The following is a 14040-nucleotide window of genomic DNA, read 5'->3' on the forward strand; positions in this document are numbered from 1 at the left end:
GGACCATTCCTGGAGCACTTCTGTGCTTTGCTTACTTATTCTTCTGGCTCTAAAGAAGAAAGACTGTACAAAAAGTCTCTCTGAGCAGAATACTTAGAAGAAAATAGGGAGCATAATTTTCTACTAGGCAGGTTAGAAAGCACCTGAGACCTGTTTTGTCATTATGATCGTTGTGCACTACTAGGTTATACTACCCTCTTGAGGTTGATACCATATTTGCAAAGGAGAAAATACTGCACACATTTATAGGTCCAAAGTTTTTCTCTAGAACCCCAGGAAACATTGTTGGGTTTTTTTGTGTTGTTTTTTTTTCTTAAGACAACCTTAGAATGTTCTACTCAATAAGCTGGGTAAGCAACGCAGCACAATAGCCTGTGCCTCAATTTTTGTTCTGTAGACTAGCTTGGCCATATTTTTTCTTCTCAGCAAGTAGACTGTATCCTGCACAGCTCTGTCAAAATTCTAGAAACAGCAATCCTACCTACACTGCTTATTATTTTAAGAAAGGATTTATGCAGGATCTGTGGCTGACAGTTTCCTTGTACTGTTGGGCAGCTTATTGGCTGACTGTTTCCATGGAATATGCTTGTAAAACATTAAAAAACACAAGCAGTAGATCTGTTATGGAAGTGATGATTAGAGTTCAGCATAATAAATGCGACTTCAGTGCTCTTTCTGACTCTTCCCTTTCGTAACACTTCCGCAGGTTTCAAAACGTTGTGTCCACATCCTTACCCTGGGCTAGTCTTCTAAGAATTGTTTACTCCTTTTTAATCTGCTTTGCCCTTCGCTTCTAATTCTCATTTGCCTTCTGGTGGTGTATAGCACAAAACAATGCTGGTGGCATCAAAGGGATCACTTCATTTTAGGTGATTAATTCTGTGGCAGGAAAAGAGAACATGTCTAATAAAAATTGCAATTATATTTACATTTATCGCATTAGCCTGTTAAAGAGTACTTTATAGAATGTCTTCAGGAGGACGTTCTAGAAAATGTTCGTGGATTATCAGATGCCCATATGGGCTCAGGTACAGAAAAGAACATGTGCTGCATTGGAGCATACTGGTTTATGCATTTGAAGGCATGAAAAATTACCTCTGATGTATGCACCAGTATGGATATGGTTCTGAATCCAAGCAAGTTAACTGGAAAACTAATTTTTTTCTTTTTTTTTCTTTTTTATTTTTTTTTAACTGGAAGAGATATTAGATGGTTTCCTTGATAAGATCCATATTAACAAATCCCTTGGCAATTAAGCTAATTTGGCAACAAAGTTGAGTCCTTGTCCATCTAGTTTGTGTAGTTTATTACATGAACTATCTAGTTTGAGCTACTCTTAAACAAAAAACAACCCCACAAGTAATTGCGGTTTCAGCATAAGCTTTATTCTCTATTATAGATGTGTATGGAAGTGTAAGAGGTTTTCACAGTTTAGAAAGGATTCATATAGCATTCAAACACATCGTTTAAAATAATCACTATATTTACTAAGGAAAAGAGATAAAATAAGAAAATAAGCCTACATGTCAGGCTGTCATTAACCTTGCCCTTTATTATTTTTGGCTCTAAGTCTTGTATTCTTCCTTAAAAGATAATCCTTTCCAAAGTCTGTCAGGGCAAACTGTTCAGGTTCACATACTTCCTTCTTCTTTAGAGTTGTGAAATCAGTAATAATTTCATTTTAAAGTAAAATTTAAAACAAATCAGGCCATCTGGTGCTTTGTCCTTCATCTTGCCTCAGTTTTTCATCTGAGTTTCAAGATTATTTTGATAATATTTTTCTGAAAATCCTGGTTTGATAATCTGTCTAAAACTTCTAGAAGTGCTCAACCGAAGACAGAAGATAAGGTGGCTTTCACATAGGTGCATTCTATAAGGGCACACATGCGTAAGACTGTCTTATTTGTGGAATGGCCATAGAAGTAGCCCTTCAGAAGGATTCGGAGGACAATGCAGAGAGGAGCTTGGGGGAAGTCTTAGGAGCCTGAAAAGCAGGGTGAAAGTGGAAGCATGAAGCAATTTGTAGTTGGGATGTGTAATGCAGATGTTAAGTCTGACATAAATATTAAAACAGAAGATTCATAAAGATCAGTTTAACATGGGTGAGTGCAAATAATGTATGACAGGCTGGCTGTAAAGGTGAAAAAACAGCTTGTGGAGGGAGTTGGTCATTAGAACTTTAGTTATCAGTGAATCTGCTAGAACTATCTTAGTTACAATAATGTTTTTAATACTTTTCACTATGAAAATTGTGAAGGTCTTAGCTGAGAAAACAAGGAAATGCTGGGATTTGAGGGCAAAAGGGGAAAAAAAGATTTTTTTTTTATACTCTTCTGTTATCGGGACACTGATTTCAAAGAGAACATTAAACTATAAAAACATTAAAAGGCAGTTTAACAGACAAGCTCTGGACAAAGACACTGCAAGTTCATTTTATTCATGGGAATGATGATAAGCAAGAGGTACAAAAAGTTATTCCATCTATTCACTCATTAGTGCTGAGGCACGTAATCAAAATCTCAGAAACGGGGTATAGCTACTGCAAACCAAACTGCACAATAAACTGGAGGAAAGAAAACTTTACAAGAAACTTGCATTATTATATGTTAGTTCTGAAATGTAAGTGAATCCTAAATAGGAAATTGTGATCTGACTTACTGCAGCTAATTTGAAATCATTTCATACCATCAATACTGGCAGTTTTCACGTGCCCTTTCTTATTTGTGTTTCAAGTTAAATATGATTGTAGCTTTAATTTGTACTGACTCCTGTGACAGAAATTGTGTTACCCAACCTCACCTCTTGAACTTGTATGTGAGCAAGAAGAATAAATACAAACCTTAATTTCAATACTGTTTCTGTCATCTTTTGCCCCTGCTTCATCTGTATCCCAAAAGCCTTCTGTGCTTCGATGATGTAATGGTGCTGTGGGTTTTTTTGGATCCTTTTGTTGCTAAAAAGCAAGCAAAGTAATATCTATATATTCTTTCCATAATCAAACTAGTCTGTAGTGGGGAAGTTAGAACCTATAATTAACACAGATGCAGCAAATTAGCTGAAGGCATCACACACTTATGTATGTATGATATGGAGGTCTGTGCTGCGTACACTTTAATAGGTATTTGGTTTAAGGATTCATTAAAGAACAAGCACCTTACAGTTAATTTCCAAAGAAGATGCCAACAAATTATTTAAATGAATGCTTTTTCTTCAATTGTTCTTTTTTTCAGATTATTAATTCTTAGTAAATGAGTTCAGATATGTATTCTCATAGCATGAATACAATGCTAATGGTTTGTTACAGAAGTTCTCTAGAATAACTCCTTCCTCTTCCAGAAACTATATCTTCTAAAAGCTTCTCTGAACGCTGTAAAGAATATTGGTTTTAAGGACTTGTAGAGGAGGATAATCCTGAGAAAGTACTTTTCTGAAATTTTTTACCTGTGTTTTTTATATTCAGGGCTTAAAAAACTAGAGCCAGCCAGAGTAGTTTCTGTCCAGAGGATGCTGAAAAGAGTAATTCCCAGCAGAGTACTTCTGAGAAACAGGATTATCTTCCTGAGGCAGGATGTCAAACCGGAAAACAGGTTGAAAAATTAAACATATTTTACAACCTCTTATATTTAATTGAATCCAGATCCAGTGAAAATGTTTCTCCTGACTTGAATGACCTGAAATTATTTCTAAAGATGGATGTATAAAGCAAACATTTTTACCTTTAGCATATCAAAATTATATCCTGTCCAAAAGAGACTATTGCTTACTGTGTTTTCTTCTTTAATTAAGATATAGTAACTGGAACAGATAGGTTAGTGGAGAGGGATTACACAGGAAAACCAGCAAAAGCTGAAAATGCTCTGAAACTTTACCTGGTTAGTTTCATGGCTTCACCAAACAGCTGCTTTCTGAACCACTTAATATATTAGGTGGAATATTTGTTCTGTGCTACAGTATTCCTGGAAATGCAATCTGATATGTATTTAAATTCCTTGGAAACTTGGCCTCCTTGTAAGATAACAACAGTGCATAGATCTGTTGCTGCACTTACTTTTATGTATAATGAAATTGTGTAGGGAATGAAGTGAGAGTTTCCTTTTTTCCTGTGGCATTAACATTGTTCTTTTAAAAAAATTTGTTAATAGCTGTAATGTGTATTTTTCAAAAAAAAGCCCAAAACTCTTTTTATTATCTGAGGTGGTGTAACAGAAATGGAGAAGTTGAGCTGTATTCCTCACCTGTGGTGACAGCCATGTTTCTCATTTTTGCCTTTAAGTGCATTCCTTCTCTTCTATATTCTCTCCCAGCCTCTGTTTTATCAGATTTTGTTGTGTTTTGCTGGAAGACTGAAACTGAAAATGATACCTAGGGAACTTTGCTTCCATTACTCTAAAAACAGAACATTAACAAATTTTTAAAACTTCAGTGAAGATTAGTAGCAATGGCTGAGGGTCTAGAAAAAATCCCATGAAGAGAAATAGGGAATTTTTTTTTATACTTGAGAAAGAGTAAGAGAAAGAAGGAATATATGATGAACGATGACAAATTTGCAACTTCTGTTGCTTGTATTCTACTTTAACTTGAATGACGTGGCTAATTTGTAGGATACATTTTGCACTGCAGCCCCACAAGCTTCCAGCAGTAGGATTGAGGAAGGCATGGGAAATGTGCAAAGATGGGAAGATGAGGAGGAATTTAACTAAATCAGATTTGCTCTTGGAGAAAATGTAAGCTGGAGCCATTTATAATCATCTTGATTGTGCTCTGGCCAAATAAGACTCTGTATCTTTAGCACATCTGTGGAGTTGGAGAACTAGTTTTATTTGGGGATGCAGTTCCATTTTGTTTTCTTCTGCAAACATGATTTCAGAGCTTTTCTCTTTCTGTGTCTCATGTTGCAGCTTTCTGGTTGATTATTTCAAATATTGTGCAGTCATGCTGTAAATCAGATTTGTGATCCAAATATTAAAAGAAAATCACTTCTGAAATGTGTATGGTATCAGCTGAATTGGTAAAACTGAGGAAGCTAGTAACTGTGATAAGGGAGCTGAAAGCAAATGGAGGTGATGTATCAAAAACCCCTCTAGCAACAAAGCTAGGTTAAGAAACTCCGGTAATCTTCATCTTGGCTTTTATCTGAGGGTTTGTTAATAAAAACATTCAATAGCACAAAGAAAGCAGGCAGAGCTGCCGGATCCTACCAGAAACAGTAAGGAAGCAGAAGCCCCTTGCATTTTTATAACACACTGTGTTTTGTTCTGGGCTGGCCCCAGAATCAAGCTGTTTCTGGATTCCCAACACGACAGGGACATGTGTCCCCTGTAGCTTCCAGGAGCTTGGTCTTTGGATCAGCATCTTCTGTTCTATCAGGGCCTGTCAGCACTCCAAGTAGTGAGGAAAATAGAAGTGTAGGGTATGAATTTAGATAGGCTGTTGTACAGAACAGTGGGTTTTGTTTGCTTTGTAAGTTTCAAGTGACCACATTTGCCATTAAAGACAGTCTAGATACCAGTCTGTCAGTATGAGACATGCCAGAAACTTCATAAACTTAACAATGCAGATTGTCTGCTAGAACTTCATTTCTTATGTGGAAACTCCTTTCAGTCATCACAAGATGCAAACTTTTCTTCTTCTCAGGCTAGACAGTGAAAGAGAACAATGGTGCACTGTGGGCACAGGAGAGACCATGCTGGCGTTAACCAGACTGAGTAGCAATTTTAAGTAAGTTCGTTCTTCAGTGTGAAATTTCTATCGAGTATGTTCTTTTTCTCTCTTTCTTTTCCTCAATCGTGACCCCAAGTATAAGGAGGGGATTAGAGATCCAAAACCATGAAGCTTATTCTCAAGAGCAACTGAAAAACTTTTACCTAATGCTTATATTCACAATGAATAAACTTGTAAGCCTTAAATAATCTTTTATCAGTTGTAATTGTTGGGGATAATTTGATCATTACTTGAAACCATTTTAAGTATGAAAGAATAACAGGCTCAACTGGGCCGTGCTTCTAAGTAGGTTTGAATTCTGCAGTATTAAAACTCATAAAATATAAGAATAACTTTTAACATGGTGAATTGTGGAAGCTAATACCTCCACAGTAAAAACTCTTCTTGTGTTCTTAAGGAGTTAGTGCCCTTCTTCCTTAGAATGAAGTGTGGTAAAAGCTAACTAAGAACAAGGCTTCATTTTTGAGCCTTTTTATTGGAGCTAATGTGCTTGATTTCGTTTGTATAGTTTCCACAGCAGTTAAAGCCAACCCAAACCCCTCATAGATGACCAGGTACTCTGTATCAAAGAACAAGTGGATATGGTACTGGGAATGAAAGGCTGCCTGTTCAGCTCAGCAGTTATGATTATGATCTTAGTAGAAATGGAAAACAGCTTGAAAGAAAATAGTGCTTTGCTGTATAATTTGAAATGGAACTGTTTGAATGTAATGCTGACTTCTAGATGAGTTGATCCATTTTTGGGGGGTAAGGCTACAGTGCACTTAAACAAGAACAGGAATGTTGCATACTTCTGTTGGTATATAGAAATTCATCTATGTGTTTCTGTGAGAGCAACTAGGATATTTGGTTAGTATAGATAACTATCGTAAAATGAGGTTTGTTTTTGTAGAAAAGGGGGTATATTATCTTGACTATGCCAAACGAAAGAGCATGCCTAGGATCTGCTACCTTGGAGAAGGAGGAAGGCTACGAGTTATTCACTTGTGTTGCTTCAGTGCAACTGAAGAGTAAAGGGAAAATGTGACCTTTTAGTTAAGTACTTTCCCTCTTGTAGGAGGGGAAGAGCGCTTCAGCTTTTAGCTGAAGGCATACTGAAATGTGGTTTGTTCAAGCCTAATATACTTGCCTGAAGTGCAATGGCACATAGGTTTAACTGAAGGCAAAACTTTGTTCTTTCTTACACTATATACAGTGTTAGTCTCTAGTGGACTAATACCTTCCCAGCTATTGCAAAGCTAATACCATGGATGGGAGGGTGACATGACCATGGCTTGACTGAAGGTAGACTGTAGACAGCCTTGACAAGGCCCCTATGAAAAGATTATTAAATACAGCACACGAGGCTTTAACCAATAGGACTTTATTCTGTTGGTATCTCAACAAAAAAACCCTGAGGTATGGTACAGAAGTGTGGCTAAAAAAAAGGCAAACCAAACTTCAAATTATGGTTTGATTTATTGATGTTGGTTAAATAACCAAGTTTGAGATTATTGTAAAGCAAAAGATATATGCATTCCACTACTCCTTTTCATCTTCAGGAAAGCACAGAGACTTTCACCTATCCAAGCACATTATTTTCAGGAAGATCTAAGCATCACTTCACTACTACCAGAAGGGCTAGCATGCTGTCATCTAATGCCAAAAACTTCACCACCCCTTCCCCTGACTTGAAACAAAGTTCTGGCCTTTGAAGTGACAGAGTATTTGTCTCCTTGCACAAAGGAGTTCACACCTCACCACTTTGACAGCCTGTGCCTGTTCATACTCACATGCTTGAAGTCTGACCACAGCATATCCAATTAAATATGATCCCTAAACCAGAAAAGCAGGGTACCACTTCTACAGCATCAAGGAGTTGTGTAAGGCACAGTACTTTGCTATGCTCTTGACCTTAAATTTAGGGGAATGTCAATTAAGGCTGATTATCAACATATTGTAGCCTCCCAATAGTATTTATAGAGTGCTTATAAAATTGGATAATTGTTTCCCATGTTCATGTCCAGTTTAGATAAAATCAGTTCTCATCCACTTCAAGAACGTTGCAAATCGGGTATAGTGATCACTTGTTGCAGCTGGAACACTCACTCATACATCATTGCTCATTCTGCTGCCCCTCTGTAACGGCAGACACCCCTCCTTGGCCCTTGTTGACATCGCTGATACATGCCCACAGTCCGTCTACTGATTCCTTCCATAGCGTGACCTCAAAAACAGACCAGGAAGAAGTTTCAGCCTTAATACATTCTCAGTTTCCCACTTCCTCACAACTATCACATCACTAGTTTGGTGATAGTCTACAGCTACAGAAGCCAAGTGTTACAGCATTGTTCTAAGTATCAAGTTAGTTGTTGCTGTATACTGAATAATCATCCAGTGGTAAAGGGAGAGTATGTGAATTCTGCTGTTAGTACTGTACAAAATAAAGCCTGCATTTCTAAGCTCCAGCAAGGACTATGAAAGCAGTGCAAGTAGTTTGCCAAAGGTTAGGGTCTTCCTCCCCTCTTGATAAGTCAAAAGAAAAACTGTCACCATTGCAGCAAAGGAGAATCTACAAGTTTTGTCTTAAACAAAAGTGACAATAGCCTATCTCATCTCATGTCTTCTGAAAATACGGCATGCAGGAGTAAAAGCCAAGGCAGCAGTACTCACTTTATTGTCTCCTCCAGACACTGCAAGAATATTTGCAGTAATGGACCAACTCACATGCCAGACAACATCATTGAATTTGTGCAGCAACTTTGGTGACCATGAATTTCCAGAGGCATCATCACATGTCCAGATAAACACTCTGCCATCCTACAAAAGCAAGCAGACCGAGTTGGTTGGACCACTAGTTACAACACAGAAAAAACAACCTTGACTGCACTTAGAGCTACACTTCCAAATCACAGCTCCAACATGAACCCTAGATGTGTTTATATTTTTGCTCTTAGTATAGCTGAAAGCAAGATAGGACTACAGCTCTCTGATGAGGAAAACTACATACAAAAGGTGACTTGCAAACAGCACAGAAAAGCTCCCAAAATACATATATATCAGCTGAAATTTTTTTCACAGAATGAGATTTTGCTTTCCAGTCACATGACAGCATGTTAGCAGCTTACTGAGTAGTCATCTTGCTATAAAAAAAAAACATTTACAGAATTATGAGCAGCAAGAACACTACAGTCAATATGAAGGTTGAGGACATCAGAGCTGATTAAGAATGCCAGTTATTAGAAAACAGTATTTTTAGCTGGCAGTGCAGTGAATTTGATCCAGAGACATTAAAATATGACATTAGTTTGAAGGTCTTCCTCATAGTGAGACCATCCTGCTCATGATTTTCAAAATAAAAGATAGTCTTTGGTACAGAGCCACACACACACAAACCTTTGTTCAGAAATGCTTCTATTGGGCTTCCGAGTTTGGGAGGAACAGGTATCAAAGGCTCTTATGCACAGACCCAGATATAGCAAAGCATTGCCAAGAGGACCTGTTACAGCAGTTCTATCCTTACTATTCCTTTACTAGAGAAAAGGGGAAGGAAGTGGAAGCAAGGGCACTGAGAGCCTGCCTCTGTCACTCCAACAGAAGCCTCACCTGTGAGCAGCTAGCGATGGTACTTGTCGGCAAACCTATGGATGGAGCCCAGGCTACATCTCGAACCCAGTCACTATGAGCCTCCAGCTTCTGCTCTTCTTTCCACTGACCATCTTCCTCCCTGAAAACACATTTATACAGTCAGAAGGGTGGCAGCAGCAGCCAGTCACATTTTTCATCTCCTGTTCTGGAAGGCTTTGGGTTTGTAGCTTTCAGACTCCTGGTTTATCCAGATAATACAAAGCACAAGAGTTCCCTGCTCTTCTCCAAAAAGCTCTATGGCTTAAACTAACAGTATCTGTTCCAGGGGACAGAAAGCAGCATAGGCAATGAGTATTTGATCTTCAGTTACTGTACAGAAATCTGCTGTTGTCCAAGTGACAGTGGTAATCAAAGACAATTGGAAAGCCACTTTCCAAGATAAGATGGAAGCAGGGCTGACACAAATTGCTACAACCATGTGATAGATTGTACATCACTAAGTTGTTTCCATTTTCAAAGCACTTCTCTAAAATGGTAATTCAAAGATGAAAGCACAGAGATGCAGGAAATATTACTTGAGATACTAACAGGGACATTCAAAGACTATAAAAGGTATTAGGTTTTGTAAGTCTGGCAACAGAGCACTTACTTCCAGATCTTGACAAGGTTGTCACAACCACCAGATGCAAATCTTTTGATGTAATTTGGTTTTTGACCAGATGGTTGTTCTATAAGGCTTCCTGGTACAACAGCAGGAGCCCAGCTAACTGCATTACATCCAATCTATTTAATGAAAAAATATCATTATTAGAAGTTGCTTACTTTAAATAAATAAATAAAAAGCTGCTGAGGGAGCAAAGGACACCTACTACATACTCTCCATTGGTGGGGAAGAAGCCCGTCTTAGGAAAATAGGAGTCTTGCACAACACTGGACAAATATTGGATGAATAAGAAATCCAGATACAGTCTAATCTCAGTAAGGCACTTATTCAGAAAGCCTTAGATAGCTAAGTAACTGCTTTATGTGCAAATATCATCTTGGATATGTAAACGGTGGAAACGGATATAAACTGAAAAGACACAAGACATATGCAGTTGCTAAGATTTAGGAATGCAGGAGCAGAAGGAACCTTTGGTCCAGAGCCCAATTTCCTTTTATTGAGAGCCACTGCCATTAGCCTATGAAGTTCTGCTTAAGCGAAAATCCCCACTATTTGGGAAAAACATGAGTCCTGCAGTTTTTCCAGCTTCAGTTTATTAACAGTCAATCTGCACAGGTGTTCTTAGTACCAAAGCCATTTCTTACCAGGTAACTTCCAGCACTCTATTTAACAATCATGCTTAATAAACAGGTATTATCCGTGCTGTTTATCCTTCACATGTCTTGTTTTCTACTTCATTTTAGTGACTACAAAGTGTACCTTCCTACTCTGGATTAATTTAAAACAAGTTATTCTTGATTCCAGAAACTGTTTCACATCATTTCATTGTATTTCAGTATTTATCTAGTCTGCAAGTTCTCTGAGGCATCAACTTGGTGTTTATCTGTGGCTTCAAGAGCTTTGTGCTGCTCCAAAGGAACAGACTTACCGTATGTGCATTGCTGATCTTTTTGACTTCCCACTGCCCGTCACCCGTGTAGCTCAATAACGAAATGGCCCCATCTGAGCTCCCGCAGGCCAGGATCAGTCCATAGTCATGTGGTGCCCAGCAGACAGAATTCACTGTGAAGGGTGAGACAGACTGGATTACAACACAGTGACTACCTAAAATCGACTAACCAATTCACTGATTAACGTTAGTAGAACAGTTGCTAAAAGTGAGCAGCTTTGAAAGCTAAGAGCCTTGGCATTCCTGAATTTCAGCAAAGCCAGTCAATTAACATTGTTTACTGAATGACAGAAAACTGCCTTTATTTTTGGCAGCTTTCAGAATGAGAACACCAAAAGAGCACTCTTAATGAGAAATTAAAAACTGACTATCCCCTGCAACAGCAAAAGTATTGCTGACTCTAGAACAAAAGCTGAATGGCAGGCACAGTATTTAAAGACAATTAGTAACACAACAAAGCTGGAGAATTCTCAGCTCTGCATGTAGGAGGACCAATCATCTGAACAAAACAGTTTCCATTGTGAAACAAAACACAGCATGCTAAAATCCACCTTTTTCCTTTCTTCCTGTAGTGGATACATACAATATTTTCCTCAAGAATTCAGTACCCTACCATCTTGTTTATTTCCAAGCTGATTTATTTGTAAAACAACTCCTACGCGAACATCGTATGAATCAGGACAGGAGGTTATCCAGCAACATGACCTTATGTAAATGTTCTGTTTATGCTGAACAGATTTACTGTCTCTCTGTTAGTTTATCCCTATCTGTTTGATAGAGGCTTCCTTCCTTAACACTGATGGATTTATTCCAATCTTACCTGCATCCTCTCACATCCCCAGTCTTGCTTTCCATCTCCAGACCCCACATACCTGAGGAATCATGCCCTGTGTACTCATAAGTCTTCTCCCAAGTGCCATTTTCTTCCTTCCAGATAATAACCTTCCTGTCATAGGAACAGGAAGCCAAGATATTTCCGTACATAGGATGAGCCCAGGCAACCTGCCACACGGGACCTTCATGCCTGCAAGAAACAATGCTATTTGGAAAAGCTGAGAGAAACCCATTCCAGTTACAGCTGTTTCACAGCCATCCTCATTGTAAATTGGTGTTCTTAAGCGATTAATGCAGTGATATGAAGAATGAGTAATGCCAAGATGAAAAACAGCATACAGGACTGTCAGACAAAGCCACTGCCTTCAAAAAAAATTCCAAACATTTATCCTTACATTAGCAATTAGGATTGTGAGTTTACTTCTTGAAAATTATAGGTGTGAAGTATTTAACGAATGAAAAAGTCCCAGTGTTATTTCTAACTGGCCCTCTGTCCCCCCTCACAGCTCTGAAGAGTTGTTTAGCAACGACCAGCCAGAATAATTACTACCTTGGAGGAATTTACCATGCATCTTATGTTACCAAATGACAAAAATGACAAAATATTAAAGTTTTCCACAGATCAAAATCTCCTGTTTATGACACTTTACCCTCTCAGGTCCGCAATGAGGATTTGCCCTCCGTTCCGAACATCAAAGATTTTCACGGATCTGTCTGAAGAACAGGTCGCTAACCGAGTGCCATAGTAGTCCATCTGAGCATCGTGCTGCAAGGTGATGGAAAAGCTGCTGTCAGCATGCCCGAGTTCTGCTTTGGCAACAAATCTTACTACGTTTTAAAAGTAGCTGTAGGATTCACAAACAGATGACTGAGTCCCAACACGACAGGTTAAAAAGGATAGCTTTTCAACAATGCAGACAAGCCGCTTAAGTCGTTTATTTCCCCAATTGCTGTTTTCACTAACTATATAAGCATTATGCAGAAGTAATCTAGGGAATTCAGAGCAGTAATGCATAGCATTTTTGGGAGAGGACAGGAAATTAGTGCCACTGACTACAAAGACGTGACCAGTTACATATTTTTGTTTCTTAAGATGTAAAGTGGGTGTAAGAGCACCGACACCTCTTATTTATGTTTGAAACTTCATTATCTAATTGGGCTCCCTGCTTCTACAAATTACTTTGAAATGTTTCCTCCTACCCGTACTTACACCTCTGCTCCCGGAAACACCCACACAAAGGAAAATCAGTTTCACCTGCTGAAGCTCTGTACCACTTAGTGTATGCACACATACCGTTTCATAGAAAAGAGCAGAAACAAGCCTAGGCATGAAAACTGAAGTTTTAAATCACCTCCCCCTCCCCTGGTAGCTATGTTTTCCTGTCCACACAGTGTAAAACATCAGGATATCAGACAACATTCTCCATCTGATACCCCATGTGCATCGCTTTATCCAGGCACGCGCCTCGCGCTCTGCACCCCTCACAAGAAAGTGCCATAAAGTAGCTGTGTTACGACTGGAGGGAGCGCAGTCAACAGAGCCGAGCGGTGTTTTCGTGAAAGACCAACAGCCCCCCCCCGGCACACTTACTATCATGTCCTCGTGAGAGGTGTCCACGGTGTTAATTACCGAGACCTGCGGGGTGAGAGGGGGGAAGAAACAAGAACCAGTACAGCGCACATCAAACCCTGGCGACTAAACCGGCAACGCGCGGCCGACGGCGGGGAGCCCGCCTCTCAGGCCCGGCGCAGCAGCCCCGCGACGGGCGCGGCGCCCCGGAGCTCCCCGGCCGCCCGCGGCCCCAGCCGGCTCCGAGACCGCCATTAAGCGGTAGCCGGGCGCTGTGCCGCGTCCAGCCGCGGCGCGGGCTCCCCGGCCCGGGAGGCCGAAGCCGGCTGCGCTCGGGCCGGGCGCCGGGGACCCCGCCGGTTCATCCGCCGTGCTGCCCCCCCGCCGCCGCTCCCGACGGGCGCCGCGGAGAGGGGCAGGGCGGCCCGGAGCCCCTCCAGCGGCCGCCCCACGGAGCTGGAGCTGGAGCTGGGCCTTGGGCTGGCTACCCTCCCCTTCGCCGCCCCCCCCCGCCCCGGGCCTACCATGGCGGCAGCGGACCCCGCGGTGCTCCCCGGCAGCAAGCGGCCCGGCCTTGGCCTGCGGCCGCGCTCCTCCGACGTGGCACGGCGGTCCCACGCACAAACGGCCCCGCCGCGGCGCGCGCCCCACCCGCCCGCGCGCCGAGGTTCCGCCCGCGCCGAGGTTCCGGGGCCGGGCGGAGGGCGTGGGGGGGCCCGCGGGCGCCGCCCTGGG

The 14040-nt window shown here is 40.7% G+C and overlaps 2 protein-coding genes across 3 annotated transcripts; both read right to left on the reverse strand.

Annotated features, from left to right (window-relative positions):
• Positions 1–1363: 1363 nt before the first annotated feature.
• GHRL (ghrelin and obestatin prepropeptide) lies at positions 1364–4251 on the reverse strand. The gene is made up of 4 exons (XM_052776535.1): positions 4236–4251; positions 3442–3595; positions 3002–3005; positions 1364–2953 (listed from the first exon to the last, which is right to left on the reverse strand). The coding sequence occupies exons 1-4, from the start codon at positions 4249–4251 to the stop codon at positions 2786–2788; spliced, it is 342 nt and encodes a 113-aa protein (XP_052632495.1). The 3' UTR covers positions 1364–2785.
• A 2909-nt stretch (positions 4252–7160) lies between these two features.
• On the reverse strand, positions 7161–14026 carry SEC13 (SEC13 homolog, nuclear pore and COPII coat complex component). 2 transcript variants are annotated; one of them, XM_052776079.1, is made up of 9 exons: positions 13830–14026; positions 13327–13371; positions 12386–12501; positions 11774–11925; positions 10881–11014; positions 9938–10071; positions 9307–9427; positions 8374–8520; positions 7161–7927 (listed from the first exon to the last, which is right to left on the reverse strand). In XM_052776079.1, the coding sequence occupies exons 1-9, from the start codon at positions 13830–13832 to the stop codon at positions 7817–7819; spliced, it is 963 nt and encodes a 320-aa protein (XP_052632039.1). In that variant the 5' UTR covers positions 13833–14026; the 3' UTR covers positions 7161–7816. The 2 variants fall into 2 exon arrangements, with proteins under 2 accessions (XP_052632039.1, XP_052632040.1); XM_052776080.1 differs by lacking the exon at positions 13327–13371.
• Positions 14027–14040: the final 14 nt, after the last annotated feature.

The sequence above is a fragment of the Harpia harpyja genome, chromosome Z (assembly GCF_026419915.1).
Source record: "Harpia harpyja isolate bHarHar1 chromosome Z, bHarHar1 primary haplotype, whole genome shotgun sequence".
Taxonomy (NCBI): Eukaryota; Metazoa; Chordata; class Aves; order Accipitriformes; family Accipitridae; genus Harpia; species Harpia harpyja.